General features: G+C 55.8%; 2 protein-coding genes across 7 annotated transcripts; one reads left to right on the forward strand and one right to left on the reverse strand.

Annotated features, from left to right (window-relative positions):
* Positions 1-299: 299 nt before the first annotated feature.
* MRPL2 (mitochondrial ribosomal protein L2) lies at positions 300-2,158 on the reverse strand (the record flags this gene model as incomplete). Its single annotated transcript, XM_080408259.1, has 6 exons — positions 300-542; positions 632-705; positions 1,049-1,159; positions 1,253-1,368; positions 1,443-1,584; positions 1,696-2,158. The coding sequence occupies 6 exons, from the start codon at positions 2,156-2,158 to the stop codon at positions 330-332; spliced, it is 1,119 nt and encodes a 372-aa protein (XP_080264385.1). The 3' UTR covers positions 300-329.
* On the forward strand, positions 2,067-27,491 carry KLC4 (kinesin light chain 4). Of its 6 annotated transcripts, none has more exons than XM_080408235.1 (17): positions 2,067-2,178; positions 3,639-3,795; positions 11,955-12,221; positions 12,420-12,650; positions 13,021-13,099; positions 13,190-13,415; positions 13,699-13,786; positions 14,125-14,226; positions 14,539-14,712; positions 14,876-14,975; positions 15,493-15,545; positions 18,260-18,327; positions 18,410-18,518; positions 19,332-19,481; positions 26,231-26,355; positions 26,473-26,530; positions 27,042-27,491. In XM_080408235.1, exons 3-17 carry the CDS (start codon positions 11,973-11,975, stop codon positions 27,129-27,131), a joined length of 1,902 nt encoding a protein of 633 aa, XP_080264361.1. In that variant the 5' UTR covers positions 2,067-2,178; positions 3,639-3,795; positions 11,955-11,972; the 3' UTR covers positions 27,132-27,491. The 6 variants fall into 6 exon arrangements, with proteins under 6 accessions (XP_080264361.1, XP_080264364.1, XP_080264365.1 ...); XM_080408238.1 differs by having other exon boundaries at positions 19,332-19,454; XM_080408236.1 differs by having other exon boundaries at positions 2,085-2,178; positions 3,576-3,795.

Raw genomic sequence — 27,491 nt, forward strand, 5'->3', positions numbered from 1 at the left:
GCTCCCCAGCTGCGCAGCGGGTCACCGCGCCCACCAGCGGTCGCTTTACAGCCCGGCCGCCCGCTGCCCTCACTGCCCTGCCCGCGGAAGGCGGGAGAGCAGCCCCGCGGTCAGCCTCGGCACGGCCGTGCAGAGCTGCCTGACACACACCCCCACCCCCCCCACCCCGAGACCCCCATCCTCTTCAAGCTCAGGCCAGGGCAGCCCAACTCCCGCCAGGGGCTGCACGCAGCCAAAGGAGCCTGCTGGGGAAACCATCCCCTAAGGCCCGCGCAGAAGAGGCAGCAGGAACACGGGAGTGGTATGGAGAACTTTATTGGCTGGCAGCATCACTCCTGTGCTGTAACCCGCGGCAGGTTGACGTAGCTCTTCATGGGCGGGAGAGGCTTGATCTTGCGCCCAGCCCAGCCACCCTTGCGATGCCACAGGCCTGTGTGTGGGCGCTTGCCAAGCCAGCGATTCCGGCCTGCCTTCCCGATCACCCGCTTGTTGTGGTCGACGTTGGACACACGGCCCACCGTGGCCACGCAAGTCTCCAGCACCTAGGGGACAGAGAAGAGCTGCAGGCCTCTCTGGGGACATATGGCTGCAGGCCCAGGCAGCCAGGTCAGGGACAGCATGGCTCCTCTACCTGCATATGCCTCTTGGAGGGCAGCTGCACGATGGCCGTCCCATTCACTTTCCTCAGCAGCACCCCACAAGTCCCTGCAGCAGGCAAGAGAGGAGGCAGCTAGCTGCCTGGAGCAGCAGGACCAAGTATCCTACCGTGTGGCAAGTGCAGTCCCATGCTGGGAACTTCCCAAAGCCCTTGTCAGTGCCCTTTGTGCAGCACTGCTTCCCAAAGACAGGGCCTCAACACATCACCAGGAAGCAATGGGGCAGAGCTGCCCTTACCTCTCTGGAGGACTGTTTTGCATCCTAACACGGGGAGGAGAGGAGACAGCGATTCCCTGTCACTGGCCACCCAGGGTGGTGCAACCCCCCCCCCCCCCATCTGCACCAAGCTGAAAATGGCTACAGACACTGCGTCCTCTTCCCAGAGACACACCAGCTGCCCGGATGTACTGCGCTCCCTTCCCAGGGTGGCTCTCCAGGTTGCAGATCAGCGTGCCAACAGGCAGAGCCCCCAGCGGGTAGGCATCCCCTTCATTAGCTGACACTGGAAGACAGAAGCTGCTGAGTTAGTTGGGCAGGGAGCAGCCGATGGATCCCTGGCAGGGCCAGCACGGCCATCCCTGGCCCTGGCATGCACCTGCCATTCTGCCAATGTGAGGGGAGTTCGTGATGATGTCCCCTGGCTGCATGTTCTCCGTGGCAATGATCCAACGCTTCCGGTTGCCGCCGGCCACCAGGGCGATGTCAGCCGACCTGCGCAGGGCACTCATGGTGGGTGGTCCCCCCAGGGAAAATTGCCCGGGGCCAAGCCCACAACTCACACTCACCTACAAGGGTCGTATCGGACGTTGATGACCTTCTCAGTGAAGGGCTGCGGCGCGGCGCCCTCCTCGTAGCGCAGCCGCTGGAAATCGATCATGCGGTACCGCCGCTTGTGTCCCCCGCCGATGCCCCGAACGCGGATGCGGCCTGCAGAAAAGAGTAGCGGCTGCAGGTGGGCCTGACCCCAGCTCACCCCCGGCTGTCCCCGGGCCCTGCCCGCCCCCGGCTGCCCCCCGCCGGGCCCCGCCCGTCTGCCACCTGTGTGGTCGCGGCCGCCCGTCTTCTTCATGCCCACGGGCCGCACCGTGTACTTGATCCGGCACTTCCACATGGGGTCTGTGGTGCAGCGCGGCGCCGAGCCGCCCAACCCTCGGCAGGCAGCCGCCAGCGCGCCCCCCGGGAGGCGGAGCGAGGCGGGCGGCCCGGCGGGCAGCCCGGCGGGCAGCGAAGCGGCCGGCCACAGGAGCGCCCTGAAGGCGCGGCATAAGGCCGCCGCCATCGCTGCCGGCCCGGTGCCTGCGCGGGGCCGAGGCAGGGCCTCGGCCGGAAGCGCCGCGCGGTCGCCGCAAGGGGGCGCCCTCCCGCCGGCTGAGCCACGGTGGCGGCCATGTTGCATTTTAAAGGGGCTGCGCCGCTGAGGGAGGTGGGTGGGGCTGGGCGGGGACAGGCTCCTGCCCCGGCACACGGGACCGCGATCGCGGACCGGGACAGCGACCGCCATCGAGGCCTCGCTCCGAGCAGGTTGGGCGGGCGGGGCTGCCAGGGGGTGGTCGTGTGCGCCCGCGCTTCTGTTGCTCTCCCCGCCCCGGGCCCAGCCGGCCCGCGGGGAGGGTCCGGGCAGCCCCCGCGGGGCCCGGCCGGATCCGTGCGGCCTCCCCGGGCACCCGCCGCCGCGGGGCTCGGCCCGGGCCTGGGGCCGGCGTGGCTCTGGGGCCGCAGCGCGCCCTGCCCGCCGGGGGCGCGGGCCCGAGGGGCGGTGAGGCCGCTGGGTCTGCGGCCTTGGGGACTGGCGGGAGCGGGGCGAGCAGCTGGCCGGGGCCCCGGCCCTCTGCGGCCGGCCCTGGCCTCCCTGGGGCAGCGCCAGCTGCTTCGCTGCCCGCGCTCTCCGGCCGTGCCGGGCCGTGCTGTGCCGGCTGGAGGAGGCCGCCGCCCCGGGGCGGGGGCGTTGGTGGCAGCGGTGGGACCGGCTGAAGGCCCACTCCTGGCAGTTCCAGGCTGCTCTGTAGGCACAGTCTGCAGGATTCACTGCTCTATAATTAGGTGGTGTCTTCGTTGCCAGGAATGGCTTTCAGTGTCAGATAAATAATATGTGTTTGCGCTCCTCCTGTGTAACTTGCGTTATTTTTTTTAGCCGGGTGTGCCCTGTAGCCAGGTTTGCCCTCCAGAACCTGGGAAAGGAGAAGAGTAGGATGCTTTAGTGAAGAAGTGTGTTGTGAAATGAGGCAAGAGAGAGCCTGTGTGTCAGCATGGCTGGGCTCCTCCTGGGACACCCAACGCCCTTCCACCTCTGCGGGAACCTGTAGGGAGGGACACGAATCCTGATGAAGCACTGGCTTTGGCAGACATAGGTAGTTGGGGCAGCATGCCTCCAGAGGCTCACGAAACATCATAGAGAGCACTGAGAAGGTCGCCTGTTACCGCAAATGGGATGGTCGTAGCAACAATCCACTGGCTACATTGCATGCTGTGGCGTTTGTCCTCTCCCTGCATAAGGTGTCTAGAGATTGAATGAACGTTTCCAGGCGATGCCTGGCCCAGCTCTGCACTGTGCAGTGCTGGCACAGTAGGATGCCCAGTGATCTTGTCCTGTGCCTGGCCATTTCTGCTGGCACAGTGATAGCAATCCCACAGCTGGAGGGTTCTCTGCAGCTCTACCTGCTTGGCTTTAGGGGATGGGATGGGGTCAGCAGCAGGGACACAGGTGAGGATGGTGCCAAACAGGATGTAAAACCTTTCGCAACAAGACTGAGTGTAGGATGGAGCAGATCTAGCTGGGTGTAGGGCAGGGGTGACTTTGGGGGCAGAGCGATTGGGCAGTGTGTAGCGGCAGCCTGGGGGCTCAGCTCTGCCCCTTCGCACTGCCATTGGGCCCCAAGGAGGGAGCTCGGTTTGGCATGTGGCGCTTTCTGCGCTCCCAGGAGAGCATCCGACCGTCCTGTTTCTGGAGCCTGGCTGCATCTCCTCCCCTCCCCCTGCTGCAGTGTGGTTGGCTGCTGAGTGCCTGGTGCCTGCGCTTCTGCTAGAACTGGAGGGCAGCGCAGCAGACGCCGTGGGAGCCGCGCATCGCTGCGGCCTGTGCTTCGTGGCACTGGGGCCTCCGGGAGTGCCAACGCTGGACAAGCCGCTGCAGGCAGCCAGGTACCGCTCCTCTGCGGTGAGGGTGGGGGAGGATTCCCATCCAGTGACTGAGACGGGCAGGGCACCCAGCCGTCCTGTAACAAAGGACCGCTTTGAAGTGCAATTTTGAGCAGAGCTGACAAAAACTTTTCTCCTTGGAAAGCTTACAGTTGGCCAGGTGGGCACAGAAATTCTCTATGGTGATACTGAGGAGGGATGAAGGGGTGTCTCTGGCTTGCATATCCCGAGAATATGCAGCGGGCGTGCCTTCTGCTGCCAGACAAAGCCAGAGAAACTATGACGGAGGCAGATCCTAGCACACAGCAATGGCTCTCAAACTTTCAAAACCTTGTTTCCTCACAAACCTTCCTCCCATTAATAAACTGCTGACTAAGCTGTTCCAAAGTGGAGATGCACCCTACTAAGGGTGGGGGGCAGGGGGGGACAATTGCTGGTAAGCTTCTAGGAGGGAGAGGATGCATCTGGGAGGAGGTGTCTGAAGAAGGGCTGGGGGATGGCGTTTCAGCTGAATACTCTGGCCAGGCAGCCAGGAGGAATTTGCACAATGGTGGGAGGCAGAGGCACATTACCAGCAACTGCAGCCTTCCCTGCGTCTTGAATAGCTGGCATCTCGCTCTTTCACGCAGCTCTATGCTAGGGTCTCCTCTAGTGCCCTTGATCTCCTGGCTCCCGTTCCAGAAAGCACACGCCACTGCATGAGGGGAAGGAGGGTGGTGTTCAGCACACATCGGGTCAAAGATCTGGCCAGCTCAGACACAGGGTAAATAAACATGGCTGAGCTTTGCTGTAATTGGCAAAAGGAGCAGGAAGTGCATGTTCTCTCATCTGCTTTGGAGGAATGTCCAGGTAGGAACAACAGCATTAACTCCAAATACCAAAATGGCTCTCAGGGCACAAAGGACATGTGGCAAGATTTTGACCTTGGCAGAGCTGCTGGATAAAGGCTTGATTTGATAGGAGAGAGCCACATAGCTCCTCAAAGAACTCCAGCTGGTGGGGGGAGCCAGAGGTAAAACAGATCCTTTGCTTATTATGCAGGTAGAGCTTTGTCTTTGAATTTGGATGCCTTGTTATGGTTTACAAGACCTGTTTGCTTCTGGAAATAATAGCTTAGTCTTGCAGCTGCCCCAGTAACAGCATGGAGGGGAGTGTGGGCTCTCTAGAGCCCTTTGGGGCACTCAGAGTGGCTCCAGGGCACTTGCTGGTCCCAGCTGTGTCCTGGCCATCTCCTACACTCCTGAGGCACATCCAGTGCATAGCCCTCACATTAGACAGATGCTTGCAGAGGCACTGGCTCCTGGGAATTATTCTGCCTGCTTTAATACTGGCTACTTCATGCTGGCAGGCCAAGATAATGGCTCTCGCTCTGTCTTTTATAATAAGAGTGAGACTCCCAATCAGATTCTGAGGCTAGGAAGAGATGCTTGTCCTGGCTTCATTCCAGCTGCTTAGCTCTTGTCTCCGCTAGCCTGGAAACAGGTTTTAGTGTTGTTCCACTGTAGTCCCAGGCACAGCAGATGCATAATGGATTTGGTGAGCTGCTGCAGACATGAGCAAGAGTTTAAAAATGAGGTCTTATCAGCTGATCTGGAGGTGTTAGCATAAGCTTGCTGGTGGGGGTGGTGAAGACTGCTGTTCTGGTTCTAATGGCCTGTTGAAAGGTGCGTGTTTCTCTGGCCAGCCAGGGTTGTAAACAGCATGAACTGCAGTAAGGAGCAAAATGGCTTTCTGCTAATGGCACCTGTCAGTGCTGTTTTGGGGTTTTTTGTTTGTTTTGGGGGGTTTTTTTGGTTGGTTGGTTTTGTTTTGTTTTGTGGTTTTTTTTAACCCTTGTTGCCTCCAATGTCTGTAAGACCTTTCTGGTCTTGAAAGGAATGAGCGATCTGATACAAAGTCAACCAGACCATCTTCTCTGTATTTCTCAGAGCACATATGCTTATTGGAATTGGATCATGCTTCAGTAACAGAGGAATTGCTTGCTCTGGTCAATCAGAACCGGTAGCTTTTGACTTGGGATTTCCAGCTGTGGGCTGGAAAGCGGGAGGACAATGGGAATATGTGCTTTCTGTAGTGATATGAGTCACTGTGGCCAAGTTCCTGTAAAGCCAGCTTACCACCACCTTTGCCGTAAGTTTCAGGAAGGTTATGCTAAGGTGCATTTTCTGTTAGAGATTGTAGGTGGTGGCGAGCTGAAGCTTCTAGGGCAGGGAGGAGTGTTCAGTTCTGAAGGGAAAGAGCATGAAAGGAGCTTCCTATCTCCTTGTGGTGGAGCCATTCCACTTGAGCTGCGAGTCTAGTTCCTTAGTCCTAGTTAAAAGCCCCTGGGGCTCTTGCAGGCAGCCTGCTGATTAGCACAGACTTTCCCCAACACAGGCCTTCCAGCATCTAGAAAAAACCCTGGAGCTTTATGCTCAGCTCGAGCTGGCGTGTGTCAGCTGCTGCTGAAAGAAGCAATCCTGGCCTTGATCCCTGTCCAGGGGATAGGATGGGCTGGACTATTTCCAGCAATGTCAACTTGTACTGAGTTACACATAACTAAAACTTGGGGAAGCTGGTTGGGTGAAGCCTTTCGGGGCTTGGAGATCAGCTTTAAAACTGTGCAAGGGGATGCCTGGATGCTAAGGACAGTCCTGGTTTTGGGGCGTGGGAGAATGTGGTGGGACAGTTCCTTGCCTCCAGTGCTGCTGGAGGGGGACTGCATTGCCTCTCTTGCTCTGGGACAGAGGGATCCGGTCCTTGTGGGACCCTGCTGAAAGGAGTCATGCTGCTTTTTCTTCCTCTGGGCCTAGGGTCAGTTTCCAGAGCTGTGGTGCCTGGCCCCTTTGTCCTGAAGTGGTGTTCAGTAAAGGCAAATGTAATAAGGAGTTTATCTAAGGAATTCAGATGAGGATGTTTTTTCTTTTTATTGTTTTTCCCCCTCCCATGTGATGATGGTTAAGCCATGGGACAGGGGTCTGAAGAGCTTCTGGGATCTCAATTTTGGGAGATACTCAGCTCTTGGCTAGATACAGATACCTGCTTTGAGTGAGGGGGTGGACCTCTGAGAGACCTCTAGGCATCCCTTCCAAGTAATACAACAGACAGGCTCTTTTATTAGGAAAGAAGTTGCAACACAACAGTCTCTATGGTACATGAAGTCATCTCTGTGTTGGCTTGCCTCTCTAGACTGTCTGCAGTGCAAGAAAGGTTCAGGCTGGAGGCTGGGGTTGGGAAAACTGGGCAGAAGATGGGCCCCCTTTTTTGGCAGTAATGAGCTGGCAGCAGTCCAAAGGAAAAAAATAATGACTCCCTACTTTTATCAGGTTGTTTTGCTTCCCAAATACATAACTTTGCTATTTCTCCAGGCAGTGAAAGCACATCTCACAGCATGCAACTGGGATAATTATTGTTAAAATAAGACTTTAAGCCTTGTGTTTTAATTTCTAAATGCTACAATTGCTGTCTCTCTCCCAAATGTGATCAGTCATTCTTGCTATGGGTCAGACTTACTCTTTTTTCCACAGGAAGCTTTTTCCTAGAACCCAGCTGGTTTTCTGCAGCTTAGATCTCCTTCTCCTACAAAACAGTTTGCTGCTAAAAATCTATGCACACTTCTATACAAAAAGTGCTGGCAGGCCATCTGCAGTTTGAGGGAAGCTTCAATTATTGTTTTGACAGTATTGCTTGTGCAAGTTGTGATGGTACCCTGTAGTGAACTGAATTTGTTGAGGGGTGTGTAGACCTGAAGTCTCTGTCCTATTGTAGCTGACACCTGATTTCCCTGGTGCTTTTTTTTTTTTTTCCTCTCTGTAGCCTTCTAGCATTAGGCATCATCATCTAAGCTTTAAGATTCACTTAGGCCCATTGAGCATCCTTGTTTCTGTTGTGGGTTTAAGGTAGAAGCAGTGAAGCTTCCAGGTCTTTTCTCTTAAAGCTCTTGCATGTGGGATCAGTTTTCAGAGGCAGAAAAGTGAGCTGCTGAAATTGCTGATGCTCAGTGATTTCCCAGTTATGCACTTGAGTACAGGAGGAAAGTTTCTGTCTGGCAGGATGTGCTAGCTGATGGATTCCCAGCTGATGGCTGCAACTGCCACAAAACTTGGAGCACGCATGTTCCCTCCCTGTCTTCCTGCAGCAGTCCTCCAAATGGGAACAGGGGAGGGGAGGGGAGATGGGTGTTGCCGGAGAGCCAGGCTATTCTAGCAGCTCAATGTAAATAGGGAAGACATGCCAACTAGAGCAGAAATGTGCTGGTGGAGAGACCTGGGCTGTGACACCGGCAAAGTAGTGACGAATGCAGCAGGATAAACTAGGAGCTGGGGGCTCCATCTCCTGAGGAACTCGTTGGAAAAGCATTCTTTCTTCATATTCCAGTCTGAACCTCCCCCTGCCAAAGGCAAATGGTGGTGTCTCCCCTCCTCTCTGCAGGAACCTCTGAGTTTGTTTCCGCCTGGATAAAGGACACTTGGTGCCCTTTACTGAATGTGTGGGAGTAGGAAGAGTGCTTATACAGCAGCCTCAGCCTGCCTGACCTTGGCGTCGGTTGCCATAGAGCATGTTTCCTCTCTGAAAGGCTGGGCACTTGAGTGTTGACCTGCCTGGGGAAAGCTCTGTAGGGGAATAAGGCTCTGTAGGGGGAAAAAAATATCATTTTGGAGGGATAATTCAGCTCCCACCAGTGTGTGTTGGTTTTCTTTGCTGTGCAAGAGGTAGAATCATTGAAGTGACTTCTCTGCAGTCTTCTGTTTTCTTATTGGTACTTGGAAGTGAAAGGCCCATGTGTGGTTCTTGGGTTTTGTACCCTGTGTCCAGCTTGGAGAACCCCTGTCTACTGTTGAACACCGGAAGCATGTTGGCACCTAGCTGAGCTGTGCTTCTAGGATGTCGTCTTAAGGGAGAAGGACCAGGATTGTGTAGAGGTGTTTGCACAGCCAGTGGGAGAAGAGTGGCCTGTACTGGTATGTCTTGAGGATCTGAGGATGTAGCTGCAGGGTCGGATGAGTGTGGTGTGCTGTGGGTCAGGACATTTTGAATTATTTTCCCTTCTCAGTCTGAAATCTTTACAGTTCTGAAAAACAAGTTGATCATGGGGACTGCAAAATGCTCAAAGCTTTTTCTGCTGGAAGGGCTGAAGAAAGGCAGGATGTTGCTGTAGAAGAGGCACTGGTGGTTTAACACACAGCTCGGAGATTTCTCAGTTGAGGAACAGTTCTGTGCACAGTGGAATAAATGAGGCTGATTTTCTATGGATCTGGGTCTTGTCTGACCCTTGTTACCTAGCAAGGTGCAAGCTCTGGTGGCTTTTTATCATGATTTGTAACATGTTCCTCTTCCCAGTGCTTTTGTATTGTACATTTTTAAAGATGGCAGCAAGATCTCTGTATTACATAAGTAATGCTTCCATGAAAACTGTCAGCACTTCACAGCTGACCCAGTACACAGAGGGACAGATGATGAAGAGGCACTTGTGCTGCACAGCTGTGTGAGCCTTAGGGCAGAGCTCGAGTTTTGTTGTATGCTGGGTATGAGGCTGCACTGGGGGTCTCCTTGTGTCCCGAGCATTGTCTGTGCTCCACAGGACTCTCATTTCCTGATCTTCATTTCTGAGTCTGGGGCTGTGTTTCCTTATGAGCTGAAACCAGAGACAGGGGACATTTAACCCTTTAGCAGCTGTTACCTTGGCTTTTGTGTAAGCAGATGAGTGCCTGTTGAGCCTTCCTGGAAAGCTGTCTGGAGCCATTTCAGAGCAGGAGAGCAGTGCTTTGCCAGACATGGCAGCGCTAGTGTCCTTTGGGCTGCCAGCCTCTTCCTCTGGAGTTGGGAATTGTTGCACATCTCTTCCTGAATTGTGGTCACCTGCAGAACCCTGCCTTAGGCAGGGCTTCCCATGTTGCTTTAGCACTTGATCACTCCCCCAGATGTGTCATAAAGGTAGGAAAAAGAATAATCAGGAGAATCGTGGACCAGAACACTTAGATGCCAGATCCTGGAGAATCAGTTTGGAAGACAGGATATGAGTGGCAGCCAACTCTCAAAAGACCTATTCTTTTCTTCAAAACTGTAGCCTGTGCCCTCTCTGTTGATCTTAGTGAGGTTTTTCATGCCATTCTTTTCATATGGTCTGTAAAGCAAACCGGGAATATGTCACAATCTGGATGAGGCTTTTCAGTGTAAGATGCACAATGCCCAGGGTAACTGCATGTGGAGCATGGCAGATGCCCAAAAGTGAAGGATATAGTGAATATGGCTCAGGGTTTGGTGCTGATGGTGGATCATGGAGTGAATGTGAAGTCAGTGTTATGACTCTGGGATAGGTGGGGGAGGACTCAGCTCTTGCTCAAAGGCATGAACAGGAACCCAGTCTTCAGGAGATGTGAAGTGTTTCTGCCCTGCTGAGGTTCAGTAAAGTCCCCACTGTGTTATCAAGAGTTTGCTGCCCTTTGTGAGGGATTGAAGTGCATTGCTGGAACAGAAACCAAACAGTAGCTGAGAGGAGAGCTCGGGCCTGTAAAACAACTCTAGAAACTTCTGGAAGAGTGAGGCTAGAGTAGGAAATGGGTGAGTATAATGGGATGTGTGTACTTGTAGCAACTGCCCCAGCACTGTTTGCCATCTTCACTTGCAGTGCAGCAGGGAGGAAGAAACTGGGCCCCTCTATTGCTCTACCCCGGGCAGGGGTAGTGGCAGCTGAGCTGGGGGGTTTCCCTGACCCCCCTGGGCAGAGTCCACAGGTGGGGAGGAAAGGAGCCCAGCCAAGAAGAGGAGCTATGCGCTCTCTGTTCATGTACCTGAGGCAGCATTTGTGCTTGCTCAGTAAACCAGGCATGAGGCTGCTGATGAACAGAGAGCTCAGACCACACAGAGGTGGGTCCAGCAGGAAGACAAAGACAAATCTGTTGGTGGTGCTTCCCTCCTCCTGCGTAGTGCCTGGGCAGGTGGCCAGTTCGCTGGCAGCAGGGCCCTGGGTGCACAGGTTGCAGTGCCTCCCACCAGCTCTGGGCACAGCAGGAGCTGCCTGCGCAGGGCGTTGCAGGCTGGCTGCCTTCAGCCCTGCAGAAGGCTGGCCTTGGAGTCACCGATGGCAAGGTGGGTGGTGGCTTTCTGCTGTTGGTGAGTAATGTGAAGAGGCTGCTGGGGTGGCTCAGCTGAGGGGGGAGGCTGAGAGAGGGTTGGGTGAGTGAGCTGTGGAGCAGCGAGGGTGCTGTCAACCTGCTATAAGAGGTCTTGCCTGCTTCTTAGGTCTCACCCTCTGGCCCCTGTGTTTTCCTAGCTCCTGGATTTTCTATGCAGGGATCTTGCAGCCATGCTAACACTGTGGGTTGTAGCACTTGGTGTCCCTGTGCAAAGGCAGTAGCTTGGTACTCTCCCGTGATGTATCTGGGAAGGAGTACAGAGTCCTTGTGTCATCTTGAGGAGTCCTTGGGCTGGCAGCAGGGCAAATGAAGCTGAGAAAGCTGTTAGTGTTTCAAGCTGACACCCACGCAAGGGTTACACTAGTGTAACTGTAGCAGTTGGTGTATGTAAGCTTTCCCACGCAGGCATGTTTCAGTTCATGCTGGTGGTGTTATGTCCCTTATCGCCACAATGGCCATTCCGTGCTGGGGCTAGCATTGCTGGGGATACTCTTCTGGTCAGGGAATTTTTTTGTTTGGCCCAGTAAAGCCACTGATGCCTCCCTGTCTGAGAGATGCTCTTCCAGGAGATTTCCTATTGAGAAAGCAGAAAGCTTTGAGCTGGCATCCCTCCACTTTCTGTTCCCTCTCTTCGTCGGAAGAGGTGCTGAGCTCTGACAGCCTTCTTGCATCTGTGGTCTGTGGGCAGGAGGTGTATGCATCGCAACCCCAGCTGCCGACTACAAATCTGTGTTCTTAAATGGAAGCTAAATCAGCTTTCCTCACTGCTGGGAGTGTGGGGGTGTTGGAGGTCAGCACTGATTTTAGCCTTTTCTGTCTCCTGTTCACCTGTGCCACCTGCACTGGTTGCCAGTGCTCCGTGCCACAAAAGCAGAGACATGTGCCCTGACAGCTGTCTGCTGCCAAGAGGAGAGGGGAAGGGGAAGGGCTTAGAGTAGGCAACCAGTTGAACACTGTCTCTGGCTGTTTGAAGGAGGCTGTGACAGTTTTGTATGGCTGTGACTCCCTGAAACAGCGCTGAGGTGCTCAGGTTCTCTCTCTCTGTAGGGCTGCAGGAGCAGCACTATGTCCACCATGGTGTACCCAAGGGAGGAGAAACTGGACAAACTGAGCCAAGAGGAGATAATTTCCAACACCAAGCTGGTGATGCAGGGACTGGAGGCACTCAAGAATGAACACAACTCCATCCTGCACAGCTTACTGGAGACCATCAAGTGCCTGAAGAAAGATGAAGAAGCCAATCTTGTGCATGAGAAATCCAACCTGCTCCGCAAGTCAGTGGAGATGATTGAACTGGGGCTTGGAGAAGCTCAGGTGAGAGTGGTGGGTGACCCCCTAGGCATTACCCAGGGCTTACAGGGGAAGGTGGGCATGTGACCATTCCCCATAAACTGCAGGGGGACAGCAAGGGGTTGAGTGTAGAAGGCCAACGTGGCTCTGAGGGTGAGCCCTAAGCATGCATGTGGGGGAGGTACAGGATTGTGGTGATTACTGACTGGGACTCTTGATAAGGTGATGATGGCATTGTCCAACCATCTGAATGCTGTGGAGTCAGAGAAGCAGAAGCTGCGTGCTCAGGTGCGGAGACTGTGCCAGGAGAACCAGTGGCTGCGTGACGAGCTTGCCAACACCCAGCAGAAGCTGCAGCGCAGTGAACAAACTGTGGCTCAGCTGGAGGAGGAGAAGAAACACCTTGAGTTTATGAACCAGCTGAAGAAGTATGATGAGGATGTCTCACCTTCGGTATGCCCTAGTCCTGTCAAACAGCCATCTTTGAGGGTGGGCGAGGCTGGACCAGCAAGGTTGCCTAAAAGTGATAGTGTTACCCTGGATTTTGCCCCTTCCTAGCTACTGTGCACAGCAACACCTGTAACTAAAGGGAGCCTGCATGGCACAAAGTCTCTGGAAGACCATGGAATAACATGGCAGGATGTGCTGGGGAAATCTGGCTTTGTTAGTTTTGTTGTGTTGGGGGAAGATGGTGGCAGAGACAACAGGGGAAGTTGGGGGTGTTGGTGGGCTGCAGCAGGGAGCAGAGTTTGGCAGCTGACTCAGTGCAAGCTGCTGCTGTCTCCTCTGAGAACCAACAGTATTGCGATTCTCATCCTCTCAGGAGGAGAAGGAGGGTGACTCCGCCAAAGACTCTCTGGATGATCTGTTCCCGAATGAGGAGGAGGAGCATGGTCCTGGATGTAAGTGTTTGCTCGTGCATGGTCAACTCACTGTCTCTGTTCAAGCCTGCGGTGCCAACTGTGTCCCTGTTTATTCCTCTGTGCCTGCAGTGCCCCACCAGCACAGCAGTGCAGTGGCAGCTGCCCAGCAGGGAGGCTATGAGATTCCTGCACGCTTGCGCACTCTCCACAACCTTGTCATCCAGTACGCATCACAGGGACGCTATGAAGTGGCTGTGCCGCTCTGCAAGCAAGCGCTGGAGGACCTGGAGAAGACATCAGGCCATGATCACCCTGATGTGGCTACTATGCTGAACATCCTGGCGCTAGTGTACAGGTGAGTATGGTGGGGAGGGCAGGATTGGGCTAGGAGAATTTTCTGCCTCTCCCATTTACCAGGACAGCACTTACTGGTAACATGGAGCTCCCCCTGCTTCCAGTGGTTTGCCTTTCAAAAAGGTATTTGGACAACCGAATGTCCCAATATAACTAGGAGGAATGGAGAAATGAACGAGCTGTGGGGGCTGTGTATGAGTGGAAGGAGGACTATTGTTTGCAGTTTTTCTTGCTATGGGCTGTGGTGTCCAAACACCAAATAACCGGTTGACTTTGCACTGCAGGGATCAGAATAAGTACAAAGAGGCAGCACACCTCTTGAATGATGCACTTTCCATCCGTGAGAAGACTCTGGGCAAAGACCACCCAGCGGTGAGTGTCTCCTATCTCAGTCACTTCCCTTGACCTTTGGGTGCTCTAGAATGGTGCCTTTTATGGTGTGTCTGATGCTGTTCACGTGATGTGGGGCTCTGTTTTACTGGTTCATTAATTCCTGCGGTCTTAGTCAGTATGGCCTGTCAGGAGTTAGCTTCTCCTGGATTCTGTGATGCAGGCAGGGTGACCTTCTGCCTCTAGACCTCCTTCTTTTCAGAAGCAGCTGTGGTACAGGCATGAAGGAGATGGGATAGTCACTGTTCCTGCTGCTTGCACTTCTTGTTTGGTCCCACTGGATTCTGCTTTGTTTCATGGAGAAGCTTATGTCTCTGCAGGTGGCAGCGACTCTGAACAATCTGGCTGTTCTCTATGGCAAGAGAGGGAAGTACAAAGAAGCAGAGCCACTGTGTAAGCGAGCCCTGGAGATTCGTGAGAAGGTACTGGTCTCCCACGCTCTCCTTCCTTCCAGCTCTCCCTGAGGGTTTTCCTGCATTACCTCACTGCACCTGGGAGATCCAGGACTTACCCAGCTGTTGATTCTGCCACCACTTTTCCTCTCTTTCCAGTGTTTGCAGCCTTAGAGAGGCCTGCAGGAGGTGGAAGCTGCGGTTTCTCCTCTGTACCTCCCTAGTCTTTGGCTCCTGTCTGACATAGGCATGTCCTCGAGGGGTTACAGTATCTACTAGTGCCAGGAGTTCACTGCAGTCTTTAAGCATTGACTTTTTGTGGCTTCTCATTTGTTTACCCAGGTCCTAGGCAAAGACCATCCTGATGTGGCCAAGCAGCTGAACAATCTAGCCCTGCTGTGCCAGAACCAGGGCAAGTATGATGAGGTGGAGTACTATTACTGCCGGGCCCTGGAGATCTACGAGAGCTGCCTGGGTCCTGATGACCCCAATGTGGCCAAGACCAAGAACAACCTGGTAAGATCCTGGGGAGAGGCCATGTGGGATCAGGGAGTGGTGCCATGGGAAAGGTGAGCATTGCCTGGTGCTTGGAAGAAGCAGAGAGATAGCTATGAGGCAGGGAGGGGGCAGAGTTAATCTGTGTTGCCCAGTGGGGCTGGAGCTGTTTTCTTTGTTGCAGGCTTCCTGTTACCTGAAGCAAGGCAAATACAAAGATGCAGAGGTGCTGTATAAGGAGATCCTTACCCGTGCTCACGTGAAGGAGTTTGGCTCTGTGGATGGTTTGTACAGTAGAAGCTGTTGGGGCTGGGGAAGGGTGAGCAGTTAGGTCTCCTGCTCTCAGCCTAGGCTTGGCTGGTTCTGGTATCCCCCTGGCAGAGGGATGGGATGCCTTGCCCTTGAAACACTGCCATTCTAGTGTGTTATGCTGCTCCACCTCTTCTGTAGAAGCTTTTGGTCTTTGCTGAGTTGGGAATAGCTGTGGTTAAAAGGTAGAATAGCAAGTGGCACAGTCATTCCCAGGCATAGGCTGAAGTTTCTCCTGTACACCTGGCACAGGTACTTCCCCATGGGAGGGCTTGTTCCTTCCTTCCTCTGTCCTGCCCTTGCAATGTTGGTTGCCTTTCTTGGGGCTTAGGCTCAGGGACTGGGGGGTTCTGTATGCCTTGTCACTTCCCTCTGAGTTGCTGGCTCTGGGGACGGAGTGCTGGGCTGTGCAGGAGGCAGAGCCCCCGTGAAAGTGGCAGAGCAACAGGGTGAGGAGGCGAGCAGAGCTGTCTTGCATTCTTCCCCACACAGATGAACACAAGCCAATCTGGATGCATGCGGAGGAGAGAGAGGAGATGAGCAAGGTGAGTCTGAGCTGGTGGTGCTGCCTGTTGACAGCAGCAAGAGCCCTGGGAGGGGAAGGAGATCCAAGGGTTTTGATCCTCTCTTCTCACAGTTAGACCCTCCTTTCCTGCAGTCTGAAGAGCTGCCATGGCCACTGATGAAGGCCAGGAGGGGTCTGGAGAGTGAGGAGAGAGCATGGCTGCTTCTTGGCGCAGCAGAAAGGGAAGGCCCATCAGAGAGCTTGATGCTTTTCCTGGGGCAGGGGATTGTTCAGCTTCTCCACCATGGCTGCATGCTCTCTCTTTTTGCTTTAGTGATCCCTCTAGGGCACGCAGATGATGCAAGATGGCGGATGGCAGAGGGTTGTGCTGCAGGGCCTTGGCACTCTGTTCCAAAGAACTGCTAGTACCCAGAGCACAGCCCACTTCTGAAGCAGCCCTAAGGCTGCCTGGGGAAAAACGGAGGTCAAGAAGAAACTGCTGCCATCACCTTTCTTAGGAAATGGAGCCAAACCTCCTGAAAAAGATCTCTGCAAAGGGCAGGCCCTAGCTGTTCTGCATTCTAGCTGGCCTCAGAGAGGAGAGACTTGTGCTCTCCTTCAACTAGGCTGGGAGGCAAAGAAGCTGTTACTTCTGTTGCCCAGGCCCTGCTCTGTGCTCAGCTGATAAATGCAGCAGAGTCCTGTCTCTGCTTCTCCCAAGTCAAAGACCTCACCTGCTTTCTGGCAGATGGGTGAAACAGCAGAACGAAGGGCTCTGGTCTGGTCCTCTAGCTGCAGTAGGAGCAGACACTGCCTCTCCTTCTCCTTTGCCTTTAGAGCAGGCCTCATCCCTACATGGGCTCAGGCAGCAGGCTGGCAGTCCTATCCTGTGAGCCCTAAGAGCAGGGCACTAGCAGCTGCCTCCCACCAGCATGTTGTGTGTTCCCACTGAACTGCTCTGTGCGGTCCTCAGTGCAGGCAGTGCTCAGCTCTGCCTTGCACTGTTCCAGTTGCTGCACTACGAAGGCTCTGCTGCAAAGAAATCACACTTGCTGCGGCACCATCCTGTGCAGGAGAAATCAAAGTTGGACCAGAGACTAGGCTCCCCTTGTTCCCTCTGGGACTGAGACACTTTTGATGGTATCTTTGGAGAATTAAGAGGTCAAAAGCAGATAGTTGTGTGGAGCTGTGCTCCAGATAACACAAGCTTTGCTGCAGGGCAAGAGAACAGGCTCAGGGACCCGAGTTCTTAGTTGGAGTGAGATTAATTTTACAGCCTGGGGCAAGGGCTGAGCCTCTCCCTGCCCCTGGGGCTCCTGTCCCCAAGGCTTCCGTGCCCATGGCATGGCATGGTTTGGTGTGACCTTTCTGGCCAGGCAGCAGTAATCACAGACCTGCTTGTACTGCTGGCCCAGGGGCTGGGGCTGCTGCACCCTGCTTTGTGCTGTGTTTCCACATCTCCTATTAAAAAGCATCAAACCTCTCTTGTAGAGCTTCACTTTTTATTATTTTTTCCCCTCCCCTCAGCCCTCTTTCCCTCTGCTCTCAGTGGCAGCAGGGGGAGGCCAGCTCCTGCAAGCCAGCAGGGCCTGGGGCACAAGCTGGCAGCCCTAGCCTGTGAGGGTCTTTCTGCCCCAGGGGATTTGAGATCTTTCCCCTTGGGTTCAGCCGCCCTCTTAGGGCTGCCTCTCTATAAGCTTCAGAGGCATTTTGAGTCGTGAGCTCTCCTGTCCCTGTGGCCTGCCCAGGCTGGGTGGGCTCTGGCGTAAGGAAGGCTGCATGTGCCTGTGGCTCAGGAAGATTCCAGGATGTGGGGTGAAGATCTGAGAAGTGCTGTGGGACTGAGTAAGAAAAGTGGTCCCTGTGAAAACAGTTTCTTCTGGGCTGGAGCCCTTGTGGGAGGGAACCTCCTGCTGTGGAGCAGTGGCCCCCTGCACCTGCTTGGTGAGAGCAGCCCTGCTGAGCTGGGGGCTTCCTGCCCAGCCCCTGTGTCCTGTGAGTGCAGAGCCCGGGGCATGGCACACCCCCAAAGTGCTCACCATGCACCAGGATGCACAGACAAGCAGCCCTGCTGCTGCAGCAGTGGTGACTCCTGCCTGTAGGTGCCATGGTCCTTACCAACCCAGGGCAATGCTGCCCTGCGGAGTGGGTTGTCCTGGTCCTAGATCTTTCTCCTTGAGCATCAGGCTCTGCCCCCTCTCCTGTTGTTCTGGCCTGCAGCCTCTTTGCTCCTGGCTGTGGCAGGGCAAACCAGGCAGCTTTGGGGTGCAAAGGCTGGGCACTTGGATGTGGCTGGCTGATTCCTTTGCTAGCTATGGCTGAGAGCTTTAGTGCCCATGCTGCCTGACATGTTTATGGGCCTTTTGTTGGTTGAGTGTGGTTTTTTTTCCCCTCTCCTTCTTGCATGTTGGGGGGTGGGTGGGGCGGGATGTCATGTCCTCCAGAGCACCATGAGGATGGGCTGTGTTGTCCATGCTGCCTTTGGTACTGTGGAAGGGGCAAGGAGATGGGATTATGCTCCCTGCAGGGATGGGGACATTACTTCTACTTGGGGCCCAAATCTGTTGTATCAAATGGGCTTTCAGCTTTCCCTCCAGGAACCTGGTGGGCTTCATCACTGCTTTCGCATATTGTGTTTCCGAAGGCTGGGCTGGTGCAGGGTTGCAGCCTGGGGCTGACCATGGCCCCCAGAGGGAGAGCACAGGCTAGAGAATGGCATGGGCCTAACAACTGTCATCTCTCCTCACCCTGTAGAGCAAACACAGAGACAGTGCTCCCTATGCTGAGTATGGCGGCTGGTACAAGGCCTGTAAGGTTAGCAGGTAAGAGGGGTTCTGTAGGCAGCTGTAGGCTCTGGGTGGGGTGGCCCCAGGGCTTCAGCTCACCTTCCATCTATTGCTACAGCCCAACTGTGAACACCACTCTGAGGAACCTGGGTGCGCTGTACCGACGCCAGGGCAAGCTAGAGGCAGCTGAGACCTTGGAGGAGTGTGCCGTTCGCTCTCGGCGGCAGGTAACCCCAGAGGGGCCTTCCCTGGTGGAGGGGACATTGTGGGGCTTGGGGTGGCAGGTCACGGCACAGCATTTGGCTTGGGGTGCAGCGAGGGACTCTCCTGGGCCTTGCAGCTTCTGATATCCTTGGTTTGCGTTCCCATAACACCAGAGTGCCTTGGTGGCTGGGGTTGCGTTTGTGCAGGGGTACACACGTGTACATGTGCAGGGTTGTGCATATGCATGCATGTGTGGATGGAGCAGGTGTCAGTGTGTGTACATGTGGGGAAGAAGGCATGGCTCTTTTGAGTGGAGAAATACTACAGCTGGGTTAGGGCAGGTTACTGGGCTTTGTCAATTACTGGGGAGATCTGCAGTCTCTGGGATGTTTTCTTCCCACTAATTTTTTGTCCAGGGAACACACTAGGGATTTCTTAGAGTACCTCTCACCCTAAACTCTTCTTAATCCTCAAATAATAAAGCAGGAGCTGTAAGCACCTGGCACAAAGACTGAAGGACAGAAAACTTCACACACACCAAAATGTGAAGGAAAAAAAGCTGTCAGCTTTGAGGGGGTAGCAAGCCCTTGTCCCCCAGGGTCTTTATGTCTTGGGGGGTGATGTGGTGTGTGACTGAGCTGGGAACCCAAACAGGGACTGCTAAGTGCTGAATGGCATTTGGTTCCATCTTTCTGACACTGGAGAGTTTTGGCTGTGACGGGGTAATGGCCAAGAGAGGGGATGGGACCAAGGACAGTGATGGCACGGCAGATTGTTAGAGGGAAACAACACAGAAGGGCAAAACATGGTGCTTCCTTATCCCTTTCTACTTGCAGGGCATTGACCCAATCAACCAGACAAAGGTGGTGGAGATCCTGAAGGAGGGCGATGGCATGGAGAGACGTCGGAGCCTGGGGAGCAGCGTCAAGTACGAGAATGCCACAGACGGTAGCGAGGAAGTGAGTATGGGCGTGGAATGGAGCGGGGTAAGTACAAGACACCATCAAGAATGGCCTCAGCTGGCTGCCAGAGGGAAGGGACAGCCTGGCTCAGGGCTGTCCCTGCGTGGCCTGTTGTGGCATCCTTGTCTGCCTCCGTTTGTTCCCTGCACAATTCCTTCCCCTCTTTCTTGGCATGAGCCAGCCAGCCCGCAAAGGTGCGTGTCTGGGCCTGGATTCTGGTGTACAGGCCAGATATCCCTGACTGAGGGGTCCTGCTTCCAGGGGGCTGCCAGGCCCTGGCAATGCAGAGCATGAGCTGGTCCTGGCCTGCCCTTAATCTTAGCCTTGCAACCTTATTAACATCTCTCCCTGCTGCTCCCTGTCTCGAGGCTCTGGCTGAGAGCGTCGGCCCCATCTCAGGCCCACACAGGCTCTGTGAGCAACTTGGCTGTCTGTCCTGCCCTGCGCCACAGGCGATACTGAGCCTGGGGAGGTGTGTGTGCGTGTGTGTATGTGCCTGGTGTGTCTGTGACTGAGTGACCGCAGAGCATGGGAATAATCTGCAGCCAGCATCTTTGCTGTTCCCCTCTCCTGGTCTTATGCCCTCCGTGGGCTCTGGCCAAGCAGAGGTGATAAAAGGCAGGTCTTTGTGGGATGCCAGGCCAGGCTGATCAGTAGTGGCAAAAGAGGCTGGTGTTAGCTGGGCACAGACAGGGCGACCCGGGCCTGTCTAGGCTTGCTCTGAGACTGAGGGATACTTTGGTCACTAGCATTGAGTTTGGAGGAAGGTAGCAGTCCAGGTCTGGGACAGGTGTCTTTTGCCTTCTGCAAGCAGGAGGATGGAGAAGAGGTGGCAGGTGAGCGTGGTGCTGGTGGGTGCTTGGCTGCTAGAGCTGTTAATGCTTACCATTCCTCCTGCAAACTAGTTGGGAGTGCAGCGTAGCTGGGTACCCAGGGCTGTTGCAGCCTGGCACAGGCAACACACTGAGCACACAGAGTCTTTTGCTCCCCCCTCACATCTGCTGTCACTAACCCTTCCTCACCTGGCTCTTGCTCTATCCCCACCTGCATGAGCTCCCTCCCTTCCTCTTCCCTGTTGCCATGACAGCCCCTCAACACCCAAGCCTTGAAGCCTGCTGGCTCTCTTGATTGTGGATTGTACCCAGGAGGTGGCTGGAGGGGACCTGGAGAGCAGAGCTTCAAGGGGACCTGGCAGCTCTGCCAGATACAAAGCTGTCCTCTGTCCCGGCATCAGGACTGCAGAGGGTCCTAAGCCCTGGCAAGGCACCAACCCTGGGTCCTTGCAGTCCCTGTTAGTAGAGGGAAGGCTGCAGGTTTGGATTAGGATCACCTGGTGCCTGTCCTGGCTGGTGTCTCTCTGTGGTTCCTCCCGGCTGTGGTTGATCATTTTGCACTGGTGATGGTCTGGGAGACCTTCCTGACAGTCTTTGAGCTGATCATCCCAAGGCAAGCAGGCAATACCACCCTCTCCCTGAGCCTGATGAAGCCAAGGGGGATAGTCCCTACCCATATGACCCTTCCCCAGGGGGTTCAGCAGGGCCTCCCTGGCCCAGCCAGCTGTAGAGAGTTTGAGGTCTAGCCCAGCACCCTGGAGGACGTGGCTGCCACGTGATGCTTGGTGACTTTTCCAGCCTGCTGCACACATAGCCAGCCTCCTCTTCCCAGCCAGCAGCCCTGCACTGGGCTGCAGCTCCCTGAATAAGAAGGCTGAGGCATCTCCCGCTGCTCCTGTCTGTCATGGCCAGTTGTTTCCTGTGCTGGTCTAGAGACCTTGGATATGCTGCCTCAGGGCGGCCTCTGCTGCCATCCCTTAGCTGTCAGCTGCTGCAGACAGGGCCGTGGGACCCCCCAGGGTGCCAGCAACCTCTGTGCCCTGCTGCCAAGGGCAGCTCTGGAACCACCCTGGGGCCTGGACCAGCTACTTGCTGCCCAGGTAACTGGGGTGGGAGAGCCAGGGTAGGGGCTGTGAGAACAGGGATGGCGCCATCTCTGTGGCGCTGAAGCCTTGGCAGGTGCCCTGTGCCCAAGGCTTGGGAGCAGGGAGCCCTCACAGCAGGAGGTCCAGGCTGTTCCTCCCGGAGCTAGCTGTTCTGCCGGCCTGGCCTGCTGGAGAGTGCTGGCAAAGATGTGAGTCTGCCACTTCAGCCTCATGGGACTCCCCCCCTGCCCAGACAAGGCCTGTTGTCTCTGCATGCAACCTGGGCCCTGCCCCACCTGCTCCCTGGGTGACCTACAACCTCACGGCCTTGTAAATTGTGTCTTTCTCCTCTCTGTGCACTAGGCTTAAATGCCTCCCGAGACTCCCTCTTTCCCCTCCACCGCAATCACCTGGATGTTTGTGTTGTATCTTCCGACTTTTCCTCCACACCATCCCTCCTTCCTCGGCAAGGACTCCACGCCAGTCCCCCAACCCTCCCGGCACGCAAGGGCACCGCGACGCCTGCAGAGGAGTGTCTGGCCACGTGGCCCAGCTCCAGCCCCATGGCCAGCAAGAGCAGGAAGAATCTGCAAGGAGCTGCCCGCTCCCCCAGGCCAGGGTGACGGGTCACCATACCCTTGCGTGCCCCCACCCCCAGCCTGCCCTTGCACATCCCTGGGGACCAGGCCTGCGGGGGATTGTCTTCACTCCGAGTGTGCCGACTCCACCGTCACTAGACATCCTCAACCCTCCTAGCTTCTTTCCTCCTTCTCTGCAGAGGCCAGGATGGAGGCACGAAGAGCCGGGGGGCTGTTTTGGGACAGAGAGGCCTGGCCTTGGCAAGGCTGTCATATGCCCAGTTGTTTCCTTCCCCATAGGCTTAGCTGATGTTAGTGCCCTGTAGCAAACCTGCGCTGGCCACCGGTGAGCTGGGCTCTCCCTGCAGCACAGGGCAGTCCCTGTCTCGCTGTCCTCTTCCTGCTGAGCTCCGCATCCCAGGGGCAGCACGTGGATCTCTCCACAGGGGCACAGGAATGCAGAGTGGCCCATAGCTACTGTACATCCAAGGTGAGGTGAGGGGGTGACTGCCAGGGGCTGTGTGCATGGAAGAGGGATCTGCCAGGACAAGCATGTTTGGTTGGTTACGGCGTCCTGGCCTGGTGCTGTAGCCAAGTTCCTTGCCTGTGGCATTAAGGGTGAATCAGCTCCCTGTTGCTCCAGGGTCCCCAGGTGTGACTGCTGGGAGAGGGAGAGGCAGGGGTGAAATTGTTTGCTGTTCCTTGGAGACAGAGGAAGAGTAGGAAGAAAGCCGAACTTTTCTGCAAGAGGCCAGGCCCCAGGCCATTAGAAGTGGCCAAGATGTGGGGAATGGCCGGTTTGGAGCGGAGTGGCTGGGAGAAGAAGGAGGTGCAAAGGAGGGTGTGAGGAAGGGAAGAGCTTGGGCTTGGGGTGCTCTGAGCACGTGGGGGCAGATGGGATAGCTGGAAGGAAGTTTCCACAGGAGAAGGGGCCAGGTTGCTCATGGAGGAGGGAAATTCTTGAACTCAGGCCCTGGGCTGCCAGGTGTAATCTCTGGTGCTGTGCCTCACTGTCTGGCTGTCCCTAGCCAAGTGGGTGGGAAATCTGTAACCCTGCTACTGCTAGAGGCATGTGAGGTGTGTGTGTGTCTCAGTGCCTCTGATGGGACTCCAGGCCTGCACAGGATCTGGTGCTGTCAGCCACTACTAGGAAAGGGGATGTTTCCCAGTGCCAGACCTCTGCTGCCATGAGCCTTGCATCGCACCCTTGGGTGGACACCCTCATCTCACCTCCTACAGAAAGTGAACCTCCCTGCCCCTCCTATCTGGGAAGAAAGCTGGGGAGGCTGCAGCCAGTAGGATAGAGCCCAGAGGCCAGCGCAGGACACCCCCTCTCCCCCTTATTTATTTAGCTAGATAGTTTTTCTCTTGCTAGGCAGGTTATGATACTAAATGTGCTTGTGTCTGTCTAGGCCTGGCTTTCCTGTGGTGGTGCAGAGGCCTTGGGGCACACACGTGCTGTTCCCTTGGCAGCTTGTGCTTGCTGAAAGGAGGTTTGTCCTCAGGACCGTGGGGTGTGGAGCCCAGGGCTGAGTGCTCTAGGGCTGTGCCTTCCCAGCCTCTCTCTCCCAGCACTGCTCCATGCTCCTGGAGAGTGGTGAGTCCCCAGTGCAGGGTGCATTCATGCCTCAGTGCCACCTGCCCCTGTGCCTTGCCATGTCCTAGACCTGGTGCTGTAACAACCATACCTCTGATTAAAGGTAGACAGACCCAAACCGCTGCCCTGTGCTTCTTTCCATGCTCTGTAGGCTAGCATTGGCCAGCCCTGGGGTGGCGGGTGCACATGCTTCTGGAGCAGGTGTGTGGGTGCTTGGTGTCTGTGTGTGTGCAGGGGAATGTGCAGCCCCCAGGCACCTCTCCTAGGCTGAGCGCTGGAGATAAGGGAGCCAACTCCACCGTGCCTCCTCTCCCTAACCTCCACACTGGGGTTGCTACTAACCTCAGTTCTGTAGTTATATGTGGCAGGGCTGCCTTGGGGCATCTGAGCTTGGGCCTTCCCCAGCAGGTGTTTCCATTAGCCAGAGAAATGCCCCATTGTGTCCCCCAGTGCTGAGCTCTGTGTGCTGCCAAATCCTGCCCAAGTCCTCTGCCTTTGGTGGAGAGCAGCTTGGTGGTTGGAGTTGCTTCTTTCTCTTTTGAGTGCTGTCATCCTGGTGGGTGCAGTGGAGTGGGGGATCTGCGGTAAACCAAGCCCCATGAATGTTCTGAGTTAAAAATAACCCTGCAGAAAAGGGAGTGGGAAGAAAAGGAAGGCTATTTTTAACCCAGCATGCAGCACCGTTTGGTTCTGGTGTTGGTCTGCAGTCAGTCTGCATCACTGCAACTGGGGAAATGTGGCTCCATCCTCCAGCCCTGACTCCAGAGCATACTTCCTGGCTAGATCCTGCTGCCCTTGTACCATGGTCCAGCTCTCTTGCCCTAGCTTGTGTGCCCTGGCAAAAGAAACAGTGTCTGGCATGGCAGTACGTTGCAGGGAGGGTGGTGACCCAGTGCAAGTCTGGTGGGGAGGCAAAAGACACCCTGCCCCTGTCTTTGCTAGTGCCACATACTGATGACTAGCTCCTCCACAACCTGTGCAGGATGCCTGGTGCAGTAGTCGAATTGTTTCCCTTGTCAATACTTTCAGTGCTCTCTGCATTCCTGGTGAGTGATCCCTTACAGCAACAGCACATGATTCCCGGTCTGGAAACCCCTCATCCTGGTGAGAAAGTGAAGGGGTTCAATGTGCTTGGCTTATCCAAGAAGGGGTGAGATGAATACCAGGAGAAAGTTTTGCTGGTAGGAAAAGTCCTGTTCAGCTGTCGGAGAGAGGTCTAGGGCTGGGTCAGCTTTGGGTAGTCAGAGTGGGGAAGTGTTGGAAAAGGCCACAACCCAGGGGAATCAGCACAAGGGGGTGACTGGCCCAAGGCAGAGGCCCTGAGCTGCATGGCTGCATTGACAGACCTAGGGAAACTGCTGCTGCCAGCCTGGGCTACGTGGCATTTTGGTCATTTAGAAAGATACAAAGGGGCTCCCCACATGCTCGTGCAAAGGGCTCTTGTGGTTGCCATGTTTCCTTCTTTTTCTGCCCTGATGTGCCAGTGGCCATTGCGATCAGGAGCAGGGAGGACCGCTGTTGTCAGGACATCAGAGAAAAAGTGACTCCACAGCAGCAGTGGTGCTACTACCTTATGCAGCGAACATGCGTGGCCACAGGGGAAGAGCTTGCTGCCACAGTGGCACGAGGTAGCATTATTCTGGCAGCCTGCACCCTGTGTGCATGTGGAGCTAAGTGCAGAGACGGGCTAGAGCCTGTCAAGGGCTGAGAGTGCCTTTCTGAGTACTGGGGACTTTTGGGCGGCATGTGGGAAGAAACAAGCTGAGGAACAAGGTTTAGGGCTGGTTTTGGTCTATGGAAAAAGCAGGCAGCTATAAAGACACCCCTGCAAAGTGCTACCCTGGGGCAGCTAGCAGGGCTGGGCACAGCTAAAGATGTGGGAGTGAAGAGAGTGGTGCCTGCTCTGCAACACAGTGTTGTTGCAGCCACACGGATGCATCCCAGATGGAGCTGCCTGAATTGCTCAGCAAGCTCAAAGCTAATTGTCTTGGGGGTGTTACAGGTGGAACAAGGCCATGTGTGCATGTGGATTGATCTTGTCTGACATGAGTGAGCCTGCAGGCCTGGCATGCACAACCGGGATGTGCATTGGGATGAGTGCTGGATGGAGAGGAGGAATAGCAATGGCATGGTGAGGAAGGGTGAGGGGAGTGGGAGGAGGAGGAGGAGGAGGAGGATAGTCTCCAGCCAGCAGCATATGAGGAGGCAGCCCTTGAAATTAATGTCCTGGCAGCATGTCCTGGCCTGACAAAAGTACCCCTGGGCTTGGTGCTTCCCTGGCTACTGGGACCTCCTTGATAGCTGCTGCCCGAGCTGTTGCAGGTGATGGAGCTATGTCATGTTGGAGCAGGGCCATGGGGATGCCAGTGCCATTTTGTTGACCTACACCAGGTCACCAGCACGGCTGGCTGGATGTTGGGCTTGCACTGGGCAGGAGGGAGGATCGGTCTAGATGAGCCAGGCCATGGTGGTGGGGGTCCCAGACTCCATGGTCATTATGTCCTGTGGAGAAATAGGAGGAGCCACATAGTGAGCAGTAACCCTGCCCTGGGCCACGTCTCAATCCTTCACACAAGAGCGTGTTTGGAGCCAAGCCCAGTTCCTGGCCGCTAATCTGCAGCATGCCAGAGCCTGATCGGTGCCACTCAGCCGTCACCCTGGCTTGTGTCTCTGTGTCCAGGATGGCAGTGGCACGCTCCAGCGCAGCAGCTCCCTGGGGAAAATCCGGGATGTGATACGGAGGAGCAGTGAGATGTTGGTCAAGAAACTGCAGGGCAATGGCCCCCTGGAGCCCAGGAATACCAGGTAGGGACCAGGACTGTGAGGGCTGGGTGCAGGCTGGGTGGGGGCCCTGCTGCCTTGGGGGTTTGGGTATGGTCAGGCACAAAAAGATCACACCTGTTCTCCTCTGCTTTCTTGTAGCATGAAACGAGCTGCATCATTAAATTACCTGCACAAGTCTAGCGATGCTTCATTTGAGGTAAGCACCTGGCAGGTCGCAGGGCTGGCACAGGAACAGGCACTGGCATGGGGCTGTGTGGCTGCAGCTAGCCACAGGGGTCACTGCCAGCGACACTGGTGGCGTGGGGTGCAGCGGGGGCCACACATGTGGTGCCCAAGACCCCACTGAAGGCATTCATCCATGCAGCTGTACTCTGCAACTAGCTGTGCGGTGCTGGAGCTGCTCCGCCTTCCCAAGGGGTGGCCTGGGCCAGTGCCCCACTGGGCAGCTGCACAGCCCCTGCTCTGAGCTTATAGCTCCAGAGCTGAAGGTGCTGCTTCCATGTAGCTACCTCCCGGCTTGCACAGCTCGGCAGACCCTCCAGCCACAGGACGGGAGCAGGGAGGGCTGAGGCGGCACCTAATGCGGCTGGTGATGGCACCGAGGGGGGGCTGGCTTGCAGGGCAAGGGGTGCAGGGGGTGGGCTGTCACCTTTGGGGTGCAGGCGTGGATGGCGGGTGCTGGTGCTGACGGCTGGTATGTTTTGCAGGGCACCCAAGGCCTCCGTGCAGAGACCCGAGGCCTCAGCGCCAGCAGCATGGACCTGTCCTCCCACAGCTCCCTGCTCTCCTCCAACTGACCCCCCACCGGTGCCTCAGCACCCCGCTCCGCGGGGCAGCACCCGGCGCCGTCCCCACCTCAGCCGCTCAGTTTCCCCCATCACCGGCTCTTGTGCCACCGTCTGCCCATCCAGCCCGGGACCCCCGCGGGGGGCACCCCCGGGCGGACCTCGCAGGTTTGGGAACCGCAGCCCCCACGCATGCTCCTCTGCTGCACCAGCCGCACACGCAGCCAGGCAGGAACGCGGGGGGCGGGCGGGCGCCCCCCCCCCCCCAGCTGTGGCGGGGCGCCGGGGAGCGTGGGCGGCCATGGGTTGATCCCCCGCGTTGGTTGATCGCTGTACTTTTATTTTATTAAATAAAACCGACCCTAGAAGCGA

The sequence above is a fragment of the Falco punctatus genome (assembly GCF_963210335.1).
Source record: "Falco punctatus genome assembly, chromosome: 12".
NCBI classification, from domain to species: Eukaryota; Metazoa; Chordata; class Aves; order Falconiformes; family Falconidae; genus Falco; species Falco punctatus.